This window comes from Geospiza fortis, unplaced genomic scaffold, assembly GCF_000277835.1.
Source record: "Geospiza fortis unplaced genomic scaffold, GeoFor_1.0 scaffold102, whole genome shotgun sequence".
NCBI classification, from domain to species: Eukaryota; Metazoa; Chordata; class Aves; order Passeriformes; family Thraupidae; genus Geospiza; species Geospiza fortis.
Genome location: NW_005054373.1, coordinates 2,778,926 through 2,793,672, shown reverse-complemented (window position 1 = coordinate 2,793,672; position 14,747 = coordinate 2,778,926). Strand labels below are relative to the sequence as shown.

Below are 14,747 nucleotides of genomic sequence, written 5' to 3'. Positions count from 1 at the left end.
GTGGGATGGCCACACTGGTGTCCTCACCAAGCACTCAACCACAGTCCCACGCTTGTGACACCACTGAGCTGGTCCTTGGAGCACTGGCGCTCTGTTGTGCCATGTTACCCTGTTCTGCCGTGTCCCCTGCCCGCAGGGCGCCAGGCAGTGCCCGTGGTGACAGGGTGGGACACATGTGGTGTCCCTGTCTCACAGCCCTGGCAGGGCAGTGACAACTGCACGGTGCGTGGTTGGTGGCATTTGAAGTCGGTTTCTCTTTCATCCCAGACAAGCTGCTTTAATTCCTGGAGCTGTCCTGGCTTTTCATCTCCTCCACCTGACTTCATTCATGGCGTGGCAGGAGGGCACAGGACTCCAGTACTTCTGTGGATTTCATCCTGTCCATCAGCCATCACAGCTGGTGACCAGCCCCTGCCCAGAGTGTGCCATGGAAGTCTCCAAGACCCTTCCCTGGGCAGTGACAGCCAGGATGAAGCCATCCTGGTCCCCAGGAACACTCTGTCATGGCACACCACAGTTCTGCTGCTGTCTCAGGATGCTCAGCACAGCATTGTTCAAGTCAGGCACGAGTGTCCTCCCTAGTTAAAAGTCTTCCAAAAAGGTTTGCTGTGATCACTGATCCCCTCAGCAAAATGTCCAGGAATGGGGCAGTCACAGCTTCCCTGGGCACACTGTGCCATGGCCTCACCACCCTCACAGGGAAGAATTCCCTTCCAATAGCCCATCTAACCCTGCCCTCTGGCAGTGGGAAGCCATTCCCCATTGTCCTGGCACTCCAAGGTCCCTCTCCAGCTCTCTTGGAGTAGGCATACTCAGGAGAGCTGAAGGAAAATGTTCCCCTTTGGCAATCTCAAGCCTGATGACTTCAGAAGGAAAGGGGGATTCACCTGTGCCAGGCAGGGATTGCCCTGCCTTGCAAGGGAGGGAGGAATCTCTGTCCATGACAGGAGGGAGAGCTACTGCTATGCTGGCACTACAAAATGAATTGTTTGGGAAGCTTCCAGGGAAAACAATGTAAGACTGTGCTATACTCACCTCCTGTCTGAGTGTTGAGGAAGACAGAGGCTCTTGGAGAAGGTGCCACCACCAGACGGGCTGTGGTGGGGAAGGAAAACAGATCTTAGTCCTGAAAGGGAAGGGGCAGAGAGAGCACTCTGAGACAGAGTGCTCAGGGATGGAGCAGTTCAGGATACAGAAGGTGCCTTTGGGAGGCTCAGGCATCCATGGCTGGGCAGTGAAAGGACAGAGCTGAAAGCCCAGGCGCTGCTGGCCCAGCAGCAGCAGCTCCACGACAGCTGCTGGAGCGTTTGGCTGTGAAGGGCTTTGCAGAGTCCTGGGAAGGGCAGAGCTGGGACACCACAAGTAACAACACAGAACAGGGGTCAAAGCTGAGAAAAAAGGAATGCTGGTGCTCCATGGAGCGAGGCAGGAGCAGCCTGGCTGTGCAATCCCACCTGTGCTCACCCAGCCTGGGGGAACCTCCAAAGCACTGCCCTGGTAACAGCTGGAAAGGAGAGAGGCCCTGCTGCTCCCAGCATTCCAAGACAGAGAGGCAATGGGCAAAGGCCAAATTTGGAGAAAGAATTCATAATTTGGATTTTTGGGACAACCAAACAGTCCTAGACAATAAGAACTTAAAAGGACTAAATAAATGATTAGTCAGTCCATGGTGCAGCACAGAGCAGCAGGACTGGGGGGAATAACCGCACAGAGGCAGGTCAGCAAAGCACATGTACAAGATTTCCTGGGATCCAGTCAGAGCCATAAAACTCCTCTGGTTTTATGGGCCCCAGAACATGAAAAAGCCGTGGGAGCAGGCTGCAGCGGTTCTGTGTCATTGAGGTATTTTCTCTCTTTATTATGAAGTTCCTCTTCCTGCAGAAGCAGCCGGAGAGCAGCAGGTGTGAGGGGGAAGGAGCCTAAGCCGGGATCGTGGGGACAAATTAGCAGGTGCCTGCAGAATATCACTAACCCCGTCTGCGATTCCGGAGCCGACGTAGGTGTTTTATTTTCTAGCGGTGTTAGAAAGACTGTCAGAAAATAATTAGGCTCTGTCAACAGTTCCCCTATTCCCAGATTACTTACGACTTCCTGACTCATTAGAGCTGCCGAGGCTGGCAGGAAACCTGTTTTATAGTAATTTCTGCTAGTGGTGTCCCTGGAGGAGAGACAACACGGTGCGGGTGACACCAGCGTGTGACACCAGCGTGTGACATTGGCGTTGACTTCGCCCTCGTGATGGAGGCACCGGGGCTGTGCAGGGTGGTTACTGCTGGCAGGAGACACTGTCCCTCTCTGTCCCCATGCTGGTGACAGGGAACAGGACACTTGGCTGCAGGGCCGACGCTGGGCAAGGTCCAGCTTTAGGTGCACGGGATTTGCTGGTGTCCTGAAAGCGTTCCTGGTTCGTGAGGGTTTTAAAAACAGAGGGGACACGTAAATCCCATTAACGGGGTCTTTCCATTTAATCCTGGAATAAAGCCACCACAGCCTCCCTGTGCCAGAGTGGGAGCTGTCATGTGCAAACACAAGTTGGCTGTGTCAGGACTCTACTGGGGCCCATTGGCCCCTGAATTTTACCATCTCTGTCTCAGACACCCTGCAAATCCTCAGTGCTTGGAGGAGCAGGACCATGTGCAGTACTGACCCTGCAGCACTTGGAAGCAGATTTAAAAATAGTTCTGAAACCTTGTTTATTTCTCTGATTTTTGGATCCAATTCCTCTAGATCAAAGATAAATAAAGTTTACAGTGAGACAGTGCTTGCCAAGAACACAAAGCCCAACGTTCTTCCCCAAAACTTGCACTTCCCACTCAGTTCATGCCCTTTTTCCCTCCATTATCTCAACCAAAATCCAGGACCAAAGCAGATGTTCCCATTGATTTTCCATGCCCTTTTCCCCAGTCAGCACCTTGCTGACCTCCAGCTCCCTCCTGTGAGGCTCCAACCATGTACTCCTGCCCTGAGGCTGCTTATGGTACTGTGAGATCCATAATTAGGCAAATTTTAAGAGCCTGATTCTGCTGACAGCCATGGGAGTAGGATGTTACATCCTTTTATAAACAGACATGCAAATAGGACACAAAATCTATGGTCTCCATGTCATCTTTCCATTGAAAACAGCCCTCCTACACACTCTTCTCATGGAGGTGCGGTGTGGGAGCCCTGGGACCACAGGGCAGTGGTGCCACCATCACACACCATGTGGGTTCTTCCAGAGAAAATCCATGCCCATGGCTGCTCTGCCACTTGCTCATGGCCCTTCCAAAGGGGTGACTGGGATTATCAGGGTGGTGTAGGGAGCTGCCCTGCTGCAGTTTTTGAAACTCCCATTGTAATTACAGCACGGAATATTGCATGGACTCGGGACTGCCTGTGCAGTGCTCAGCCCCAAACTGCTGCTTCCCCAACACCCACAGGGACCATCGGGTCACTCAGCCACACATGCTGCTAATCATCCTTGGCACAGGCTCAGCACCAGCTTCTGCCAAGGAGAAGATTCTTCCTCTCCCTACAGGAAGGCAAATCCCTAGTCTGCCACAGCTCACTGACACTGGATATTTGAGCCCTGCAACATGGGAGTTACACACTCCAGGGTAACAGGGATGGAGTCACTAAACATCCCACACCTGTGGGAAGACAAGGTCCTGTACCTGTTAGTTTATAATAATGAGTTTATTGAACACAGCAAACACACAGCCTGGCACCTCCTGCCAGGCAGACAACCTCCAGGTACAAGAAATGGCATTTTGTGGGTGCCTGCATCATGGAACATGCACCAACTCCCCCCAGGAACACCCTCAGACCTCCCACCCCTCCTCCACAAACCGTCAGCCCAATTAACAGTTACATTCTGCGTCATCAAGGAACTCGGGGTGGTGGAGAGGCAGAAAGGGCCGGCACTGCACTCCCAGGCAGCCCTACCAAGCTCACATTAACCACAGGAGCTGCCTCCGTGCTCGTATTTCCAGCTCCTCACTGAACCTCTCCTCCGCAGCACCTGAAGGAAGTGCAGCACAGCCCAGATTGAATTCCACCCACAGAGGTTTCTGTGGGGTGAAAGCTGAGACGGCTTTGTCCCAGCATTGTGCGGAGACCTGGCGGCAAACAGGGGCTGTGCGGGTTCAGCGTGGGGACAGAGCTGAACTGCCTCTGGAATCCTCACACAGAGCGAGTAAACAAGCTCTGTTAATGCCTCCCTCGCTGCCCGAGCCCTTTCACACCTGTGGGACCCAGCCTTGAGGCAGGAAGGGAATGAGAAGAGGCAGCATCACCACCACACCAGAGGACACCTGGAAGCACTGGGCTCTCTCCAGCCACCTCCCAGACATGCTGCCCCTTGTCATTAATGGAGAAGTGAGGACACTTCGATGTGGCTTCTGCAAATGCATCTCAAGCACCCTGAGGTCTGTGAGGAGCTGGCACATGTGCAGATAGAGGCTACTTGGGGTCCCACAAGGCACTGGACAAGGATCTTACCAGCTCCAAGAAGCCGTGGAACAAGACTGAGAGTCTCCCCTGGACAATTAATCCATTAAGAGGAAAAAAAGGTTCCATAACATATGGGAATGGACAGGCAACTTCCCCAAGAGTGGAGCAGCAAGAGCTCATAGCAAGGGTCAATAATGGCAAGATGTTCTTTAGAGCAACCAAAATGCAACTGAATGTAGACCACTGCCAGGAAAAGGGTATTAAAAAAAAAAAGTCTAAATCCAGGTAGAAGTGCTGCCTATGGAGGAAACAGGTGTGTTTCCAGCATCACACCTGCCCCGTTCCTCAGGCAAGCCTGGTGCTCCTGGATCCAAACCAGCTGACCTTTGTGGAATCTTGCACTGCCCTGAACAACCTCAACTCAGCAGGGTGATACTGTTGCCAACGTGTGCCTTCCAGCTTCAAAACCTTTCCCTAACACAGAATCTACTCTAAACTTCCCCAAACTGAGTTCATGGTTCACAATTTTGTGTTAAATGTGAAGCCCCGGCAGCGCTCTTACTCCAAGGTCCCTGGCCTTCAGTTTTAAAAAGCACAGTGTAAGTCTGCATCCAAGAATTTCTTCTACACAACCTTTGGAGGACATGGTAGTTTTGTGGAAGAGAGAAGAATCCCCATAACCCATGGCAGGTTTTCACAGCAGGACCCTAGGTTATCACTGCCCTTTTTGCTGCAATCCCAGGGGATGATCAGCTGTGCTGGAGGTCTGGATTGGGAACCAGTGTCGGTGGCACAGCCCTGCTGAAGGGCAGCGGGCACCACGACACCACTTCCCTTTATTTAGCAGACCCCAAAGCCCCAGATCAGTGTGCTGGAAGAGCTGGACAGGTTCCTGCCTCAGCACAGGAAGCAAACTGTGCACTGTCTGCACTTCAAGGCCGACTGCACAACACACAAAAACAGAGCAAGAGGGAAATACTCTCCTCTATTCCCAGACAAAACCAGCATTATCCACAAATCCCAAACGCATTCTTTTCCCTGTTCATTTTGGGAGAAGAGACCAGATTTAATTGTTTTCCCCATCTGGTGCACATTCACAGTACGTAAGAATGAGTTTAGTTTCCCATCCATGTGTCAGATCATGACCTCAGGGAGAAAGAAAAATCTGCATTTCCAGAAGCCACATGCCAGTTCCCACTGGCTCTGCACAGCACAAAACACCCAAACCAACCAGGATTCAGTATAAGTTGCTCACAGGATATACATTGCAAAGGGACAAGTACAAATATTACAAAATGAACGGAATCACTTTTAAAATCCATGTATTTGTTTAACCGTTAAAAACAGACAGGAACAGAAAGAGGTGGCCAAACCAACAACTCCCTGCCGCTCCAGTTAGTGCTGCCTGCACGCTCTGGGAACGTTCTTGCAGAACCAAACTCTGGACATCCTTTCTGGCAAGGGCTGGAGACAACTGGCAGATGATTCCCGACTGTATGAAGGGCTGAGGCAGAGCCACAGGCCCGGGGCAGCTCTTTCGTGGTGTCTGGCTTAACGCAAAAGCATTGAGAGAAAAGGTTGTCTGGGGTCATGTCAGAGAGCCAGAGAGAGCGAGAGAGAGCGTGAGGGACACCACACCAAGGGCAGGGAGTAACAGAAGTTCCTCTTCCCCTGCCACTGCAAGAGGAAAGTACAACAGATCTGTGGGTCCCAGAGTTAGGATAGAGTTTGGAATTAGCTTGGTCCCATAGATATCAACATCACTTGACAGACTCAGAGCTAAAAGCAAGGCAGGAAGGCTAAGGGCAGCAGAACTCCACGTGTGGCACACACACACTCTCTCTCCCTCTTTTCAGGCTGTCTGAGGCCCCAGCAAGGCCAGCTCAGGAGCTTTTCCCATCTGCCATGTAGTAACGATACATTAAACCTAAGACCAGTGCTCCAAAGATGGGGATCAGCCATGTCGACCAGAAACTATGGGGAGAGAAAAAGAAACAACAAACTAAAACATGCACACCACAGAAACCAGAAGAAAGCACCTAGTTAATAATCCATTCCCCATATTCATCCCTTGTTACACATGCAGGGAATGCCTGGGAGCTGTGCCCACAGGCTGGCCCCTAACCATGGCCACAGCTGGGGCAGCCCCACTGTCCCCAGGCACAGGCTCTGCCAGCCCCCACGGGAGGCCCAGGAGTGGCCTCGTGCCTTATAAAATAGCAGCTGGATGGCTGCAGTTTCCAGCTTGGCACATCCAGAGACCAGTGGGGGGGGTTTGTTGTTGGTTTGGTTTTATTTTCCTTAAATAAGTCAGGCTGTAATTTGTGATGTACAAACAACACTGTTGACTCAAGGATGGCAATGGCTACAGCTGTGCCCCAGTAAATCTGCCTTGCTCAGACTCCAGAGGCTCACCCTCAGCAGCCTCCTGAACAAAACCTCCTGCACCAGCTGCAGGAGACCAGGGCCCTGAGCTGGTTTTAAGGATTTTCAACTAGACTGGGCTGGTCATGGTAAAATCCTCCAAAAACCCACCCACCACTGTGTTGTGCCACCCCTGGGCCCACAGCGGCCACCCAAACACCCACTGTGGTTATGGGGATGCAGCCAGTGCCGTGCAACACCAGCACAGGGGGCAGAGAATTCCACACACTGGCATGCTGGTTCTGCCCAGTGCAGAGCAGGGCCGGGCTCACATCCAGCAAGGGAGGTGCACGCTCTGGCACTTGCTTTGGAGGATCTGCTTGCCAGGACACTGCAGCACATCCCCAGGGATTTGCCTGCCCTTCAGAGTTAACATGCAGCTCTACAAACAGGGTCCCAACCCCTCCATTTCTCACTCTTATTTTCAGGAGATACTATACCTGGTTTGGCCTGAGGATGTCCTACTTGGATTCTGGAAGAGGAAAGAGTCAGTTAGCAGGGGAACAAAGAAACATTAAATGTGTGCTAATAAGACAAGCCTGAACGTGTGATTACAAATACAGAGGGAAAATAACCCTCCCCTCCCAAACACCCCCTGTCACCAGCGTGGCTGCTTTTGGGGATGTTTGCTGTCATCTTCATGTTCTTGCCATCAATCCAATCAGTCCCACCCAGTCACCAGCTTCATGCTGGAACTTGCACCCCTCTCAAAATAAGGCCTTGCTTATTGCATCACAGTTTTGGGGTGGTTTTGTGCTTCCCCCTTATTTATTTGTACATTACTGATTCTCTCTCTTGCTGCCATCTTTAAATTACACTGGAACCTCCTTTAATACAGATGATAAACTCTGGAGAGAGCCCTCAGCTGTGCATAACGTGCTGGACTTATTGATCAGAAGAGAAAAATACTTGAATAAAGTATTTAACTCAGATCCAAGAGAGCTACTCTGATCATCATTGATTTCTGTGCACATTTTCAGCATGTGTTTATGAATTGGAATTGAATGAAACAATAGATTTTAAAGTGAATATGTACATAATCACACAGCTCCATATCTAAGCATAGGCTTTACCCAGCCTGTGTTATCCTTGATTTCTCTGCAGACAGTTCCCTTCTGGATTCCTGCGGCTCTGCAAGTGTTCCTGCTCAGAGGAACATCTCCTGAAAGCCTTGTTGAAGGCAGAGTTGTGCCCTGTGCAGGCCTCCCAGCCCAGCCAGCTGCGAGGCACATGTTTACCTCCCAGCTGGGATTCTATTTATTGCCTTTTCCCTCTCCCCATCCCTTCCAAAGGCATTTTTGCAACACTCTGCCCTGTTCTACTCCAGGAGTACCTGAGTGTTAAGCAACACCACTGATCGCTGAGGCAGTTAACAGAGAATTCCTGTTTGCCAGCCAGCCCCTGTTGCTGTCTCCTGGCTCAGAGGGAACAACAAGGAAACCAGTTCCGTGGTCAGGACACAGCCAGAAATGCAAAAAATGGTCTGTGGCTCAAGGTGTGGAAAAAACATCACTGCTGCCAGCAGAGAAAGGGCACAAAAACTCACTTCCAATTTCACACTGAGGTGCCCGCTGAGGTTCAGAACAAAAACAAAGGTAGAATTTGCTTGGGAAGTTTATTCGTGTGTAGTTTGCGTAAACATAAAGCCACAAGCTCCACAGGAAAAAAGAAGGGGGAAAAAAGCCTCCAAAAGACGTGACATTAAATAAAAGCAGACAACTGAAATGCTAGAGCTTACCTTAGAACCTCCCTTCTCACGATCATTCTGTCAGGCGGAAAAAGAAGAAGAAAGAGGTAAGTGCTGACTTCAAAGGGAGGCTGCAGCCTTTATGAGGGAATTGTTCTGTACAAAGGTAATTGCCTGGGCTCACTTTTCAAACAAGTCCTTCCTTTGGCACCCAAAGGCAGGCAGAAAGGTGTCTGTGCCCCTGGGAACTCTCACCCTCCTGAGCTCAGATTTAAAAGGCAAAAGTGGATTATGCTTCCACCAGCTACAGAGGGAACCCATGAACTCAGCTTAAGTGCCCCGATTTAAATGAAGTCAGAAATCTGTTCTGAATGGTGGAAGGAGAAGACTAATTTAGTTCAGTTTCCCCAACAGAAACCCTGGACAACACAGGGACTGCCTGAGCCCCTCAACTACTAACTTATTTCCCAAGACACAGCCTGGAATCTTTGTCTGGGGGTTACACTCACCGGTGGAGGCACTCACCGGGTGCACCTCTCCAATGTAGTACTGCTTCAGCATTTCCCTGGCATCTGTGGAATGCCCCACGTCTTCAAAGCTCTCAGTGGCATCTCTGCCAGCTTGCTCAAGCAACACCTCTTCTCCACCTGGGTGCTGGAAGAGAAGAGTCCAGGTGAGCCAAGGGCTGGATGCAGAAAGGCAGTGAGGATGTCATCAGCCTTCCTCCCAGCCCCACTGCTGGATGCCTCAAGCAGCGTCATCGATAAAATCTGCCAGAGGTTCAATTGTCCAACCCTCTCCTCAGGAATTCACAGGCACCACTGGAGGAAAGGATATTCTACTTCTTGAGGTACTACAAAAATGATGTTTGGCTGACTCTGCACACGGGTGTGCAATACTGAACTTGATCCTGTGCGCAACCACCAGTGACATGGGGGGAGGAAATCATGAAGTACCACAAAAGTGATACTGTTTAATATCATCACTGATTTCAGAGATCCAGAGCTACAGCAGCCAAACCCCCAGGAGCTCCACAGTGGCAGTGCCGCTGCTGTGGGTGGCAGCAGTCACAGCTGACTCTCAGATGGGATGAAGAGGCACAAACCCCGGGTGCGGCTCTGCTGTCTCTGTCCACTGCCAATGTCACAATTCCAGGCACAGCCTGGCAATAGAAAGCACCAACCACAGACCTAGCAAAGGCCAATCCCTTTACAGCCTGAGTGTGAACCACCAGCTAATCCAGCTACACCAATAAAGTGGTCACACATCCCAGGGCACTCACAAGCACTAACCCAGTGTTCCAGGGCTTCAGGCAACCAGCCCTGAACTGGAGAAGAGACACTACATTTCAGATCAAAGGACCAACACACCTGCTTCTCTCTGCCACATCCTTCTCCTTCCCACAGACGCAGAGCAGTTGCCACCCCCCCTCTTCCTTCAGTTCATCTGCTTTTGCTGCCAGAATATTCCCTCCAGGCCATCCCACCTCGTACCAAACACAGGGTGGACACAAACCAGCCCCCCTGGTTGCTGCAGTGGGCTGCTGCAGGCAATCCTGCAATCCTCCTATCACAGCTCTTCATCTGGAATAAAGCCCTTTATTGTCCAGGTATGTCACCAAACCAACACAGAGCTTCCTCAGAGCCACAAAGGGCAAAGTGGAGGGATACAGTTTGTCACAGGCAGTTATCAGGTGGCTGAGCTGGGGCACCAGGTGAGGCTTCATTCATGGCTCATTCCCTGTGTCCAGCTGCAGTTTTTCTGGCTGCCCCTTCTCTCACACCAACCCCCAGGCTCACTGATCCCAGAGGAGTCAGATCAGGGACTACTGGATGTTATCTGTTCACACTGCTCAGAACAACTGTCAGTTTCCAGCTAAGATCCACTGAAAAGCTGCCCATTTATCTGAGAGTTTTAGAATAACTCCTCACGGTTGCCTCACCAGAAATCTCATATTTCAGACAGGAAAATACCTGAATTTTAAGCAGACAACCTACTTTTCCTAATGATTCACCCTAGCAGAACAGACAAAACCCTGCAGCAACAGGGAACGTGCAGTGGATCTTTCAGTGACATCCAGTCTCTCCGTAGGCAAGAGACAAGAGGAAGGAGAACAGTAAAGTTCACTCTTCTTTACATCTCTGCCTCTGAAGCCTTTCTATGCATGTGCTAAATCCACAATTATTTATTTGTGCACATCTGTCTTTTTCTACAATCTCCAAGCCCAAAAGAAAAAGACCTTCAAAATATTTTGGCATGTCCTATTTCTGAAGGGCTCTGTCCTCCAGACAGCACCGCTGCAGCCAAACAATTCCCACCTTGTCCTAGCCCAGCAAACATAAACCCAGACTATTTGTACAGGAAGTCACGGACTCTGCCACAAAACTGCCCAAAGCTACAGCTCAGCTGCTGCAGGAAAACAGGGAAACAGTGGTGCAAACTATGGGGGGGAGGAAGACTACTTCAGGGGAAACAGTGGCTGGAAAACGTCCCTTTCTGACAAGAAACAGCCAAAAGCAAACCAGGAGGAGAGAGGTGACAATAAAACTGGGTTCTCTGTGTCACTGGACCCTCAGCACAAAGAGTAACAGTGACTTGGAACTGAGGGCACGCAGCAAAGGCCTCCAAGAGCACATCCCAAACCTCCACAGGGAGAGAGCCTGGAGCCCCCTCCCCACAAACCCCCAGAACCTGTCTGCAAATGTCTGGCTGGGAACTGCTGGTACAGACCTGCTGGAGACACAAAGGAGCTCAGCAGCAACACTAAGCTCCAGGACTAATTAGATCACTGTGTCAGGTAAGAGATAAGAACACCACGTTGAGGAGGGGTGAAACTTTCATCCCTAGTGCTCAGAGTTAAAGAAATAAACCAGGAGAGGGAAGAGTGTTCCTGTGCAATAATCATGTCCAGCACCATCCAAGCCAGAACCAGGGACGAGCAGTCACTTGGAGGAATGATCCACACATCCTGCACAGTGCTGGGTGTAAGGCAGGGAAAAGGTTTTCCAAAAACACCTCTGCCAACCTGGGGCAAGTCAGCATGAGGAAACTCAGGTGTCTGGTGTTCCTCCTTCACTATACCTGAAACCAACTGAGCCATTTGGGTCAGTGCTGTCACAGCCCAGGCTCCTTCCAGCTGGGAACTGGAAATGGATTCCTGCTCCACTTATCAGGGGGATCGGGAACAGCAGCATGTGCTGAGACACGGAGCTGTGGGGGCTGCTGGGGCTTGTGGGCTCAGATATCAGACACAAGAGCTTCCTGGAGAAACATGGATCTCCACACTCCCCATGTCATATGTGAAAATGGACAGAAACTGTATTCCTCCAGCAGAACTGTAAATAAGTCTCTTACAGATTGTGCACAAGTTAAAAGCTCAGATTTTGATACCCTTGTGGTGAAGTGTGAGTCTGACAGAGCCCAGAGCTCCTGCAGGAGGTACAGCTGCCTCCCTCCACCCCAAGCACACAGCCTGCTGCTCCAGCCACAGCCTGCACGTGCTTATCTAGACCACTGCAACCAGGAGCAGTAACAGATATCCTGGTGTGGTCCACTTACCCAGATCTGGGACAAAACAGATCACCATAAGGCTCTCTCAGATTTTAAAATAATCCCATTTGATTTCAGGCACTCACAGGCTCTCTGAAGCACAGGAGATTGCATCTCCCAGAAACACCTGCAGCACTTCAGCTGCTGTCTTTGCACTTCTCCTGGATTTAGTTCGTGTTCTTACAATTCAGTAAATTTTCTTATGTGACAGATGTCCTGTTACTCCTATTACACATAATGTGAACTGGAAACTTTAACTGGCCTACACTTCCAGCAGCACATGGATTTTGGGTTGGCTGACCTGCAATGTGTAATTTGCAGGAATTGTGAAGCCAAATTCAGCCTTTCAGCGGTGCCTTCTTCAGGATTGCACAACCCCACCCACGGAACGTGCCAGCACCCTGAGCAATGCCAGCCAGATCTGTGAGCAAAGGCCAGGAAGGGCACCCAGCAGCTCCTGCTCCAGTGACCACACAGGGCAGGGGGACACACGACAGGCCCTGAGCTCTGCAGCTCCAGCTGCCCAGGGAACTGCAGCTCCAGAGCACGCTGGCACTGCTGGTTCCAGCACTCTGCAGCTCCAGAGCACATGGCACTGCTGGTTCCAGCACTCTGCAGCTCCAGAGCACGCTGGCACTGCTGGTTCCAGCACTCTGCAGCTCCAGAGCACATGGCACTGCTGGTTCCAGCACTCTGCAGCTCCAGAGCACATGGCACTGCTGGTTCCAGCACTCTGCAGCTCCAGAGCACACTGGCACTCCTGACAAGCACTCCTGGTTCCAGTGGCTGTACAGCGCTCCCCAGCACTCCAGAGGGTAACACTACAAAGAGGATTTCTGCCAATAAATTAAGCCTTGATCTCCAGCTCCCCTGTGTCACTCTTGCCACAAGGGGTGTGCACAGCCCAGCGTTGTGTCAGCCACGCTGGCACAGCTCAACAGTGCCCTTATTCTTCTCCCTCTCCCTCGTCCAAGTGGGTCCTTTTATGTCAGAAAAACGCAGATGGGAAAAAGGGCCTGGAAAGGACAGAGTGAAATATCATCTCAGGGTGAAACGCCACCTCAAGGTGACACTCAGGGCACTGCTAACCTGGCTTGCTGGAGGGACTGAAGGGTTTTTCTGGGCTCACTTATAATTCCAAAGGTGTCCCAGGGAGCAGGTCCCAGACCCCATTTTAGAGAGAACATTGAGGTGAAGACTCAACCTCCCTGCAGTGTCCCCACTCTGAATCACAGCACAGACAAGTGTAACACAAGAGTCACAGCTCCTGCAGCTGCTACAGCTCATTCTGGCTCTTCCTAAACTCCAACCCAGCATTTTCTTATTCAGAAACCAGTTGTGAATGGCTTTTCCAAGTTTTTGCCTGGTCTTCCCCTGCATCTACGTAGCCTTTGTGCACCCAAAACTCCCTCCCACCAAACTGTCCTGCCTACAGCTTGCACATCTCATCCCACCAAACTGCCCTGCCTGGAGAAAAGGAGGCTCAGGGGGACCCTCTGCCTGTGCACAGCTCCCTGACAGGCTGGACAGCAGCAAGCAGGAATCCCTTCATGGAAAGGGCTGTTCATTGGCAGGGGCTGCCCAGGGAGGGTTGGAGTCCCCATCCCTGGAGGTGTCCAAGGAACACCTGGAGGTGGCACTCAGTGCTGGGGACAAGGTGGGGATTGGGCACAGCTCGGACTCCATGGTCTGGGAGGGATTTTCCAGCCTGGACAATTCTGTGATTTGGTCATTTTCTGGGCCCAAAGAAAAAACCAGATTGTGTCCAACTTTATAAATAAATACTGAGAGCTGCAGAGCAAGGCACAGCCTCCAGCTGCCAGGTGATCACCCCTCCTGCCTGATGCACCAGTACCCTCTCCACAGCACCTGTGTCACTCCACAGCACACAGGCTTCAACCACGTGGGCCTGGAGGGAAACCAGAGCTGAATTCAGTCCAGCAGAACCAACAAGCTGGAGAAGTGCATTTCAATGAAGTGTCTTCTTTGGAGCTGGTTCAGGCCAACCTTTGTACGCTGCCCTGCAAATGCCACAGTCTCTGCTGTTATTTTAAACTGGGATAAACCCCTTAGAAATTTTCATAGAACCACAGAATATCCTGAGCTGGAAAGGACCCACAGGTATCATCAAGTTCAACCCCAGCCCTACACAGACCCCCCCACAACCCCACCCTGGGCATCCCTGGCAGTGCTGTCCAAAGGCTCCCGGAGCTCTGGCAGCCTCGGGGCTGTGCCCATTCTCTGGGGAGCCTGGGCAGTGCCAGCACCCTCTGGGGGAAGAACCTTTCCTGATATCCACCCTAAATTTCCCCTAGCACAACTTCATGCCCTTCCCTCGGGCATTACTATTTTGTTACTGTTTATTCCCACTCCATTCCCAGCTCTCACCCGTTAGGACACCACTCTCAACCTTCTCAACATCAGAAGACAAAAGCAGTGAGTCTTGAAGGATTTTTTTGTCCCCACAGCCAAGGGAAGCGGAGATTGGGCAGAAGCTGCATTGTTTGCAAAGCCCCGGCGCGCGGTCCCCTCGGGCAGGCAGCAGAGTGGCGGCTGCGGTGTCACGGTCACCTCCGAGTTCTGGGGTGCCCCTGCAGCCCTCACATCCAAAGTGCCCCGATCCCGCTCACCCTTCGAGGTGCGGAGTGAGGCCCCG

The 14,747-nt window shown here is 51.4% G+C and overlaps 1 protein-coding gene across 1 annotated transcript; it reads right to left on the bottom strand.

Moving 5' to 3' along the window:
- Window positions 1-3,656: 3,656 nt before the first annotated feature.
- LOC102041638 (cytochrome b5 type B) lies at window positions 3,657-9,303 on the bottom strand. Its single transcript, XM_014308562.2, has 5 exons — window positions 9,289-9,303; window positions 9,068-9,196; window positions 8,594-8,620; window positions 7,296-7,327; window positions 3,657-6,405 (listed from the first exon to the last, which is right to left on the bottom strand). Exons 1-5 carry the CDS (start codon window positions 9,301-9,303, stop codon window positions 6,315-6,317), a joined length of 294 nt encoding a protein of 97 aa, XP_014164037.1. The 3' UTR covers window positions 3,657-6,314.
- Window positions 9,304-14,747: the final 5,444 nt, after the last annotated feature.

Bases quoted from the DNA above. Each gene is read 5' to 3' on its own strand.
- LOC102041638 (XM_014308562.2), bottom strand. The intron at 7,328-8,593 runs GTAAGCTCTAGC...TTCCTCTTCCAG, and splicing joins GTGAGAAGGGAGGTTCTAAG to AATCCAAGTAGGACATCCTC. The intron at 6,406-7,295 runs GTATAGTATCTC...CTCTCCCCATAG, and splicing joins ACATCCTCAGGCCAAACCAG to TTTCTGGTCGACATGGCTGA.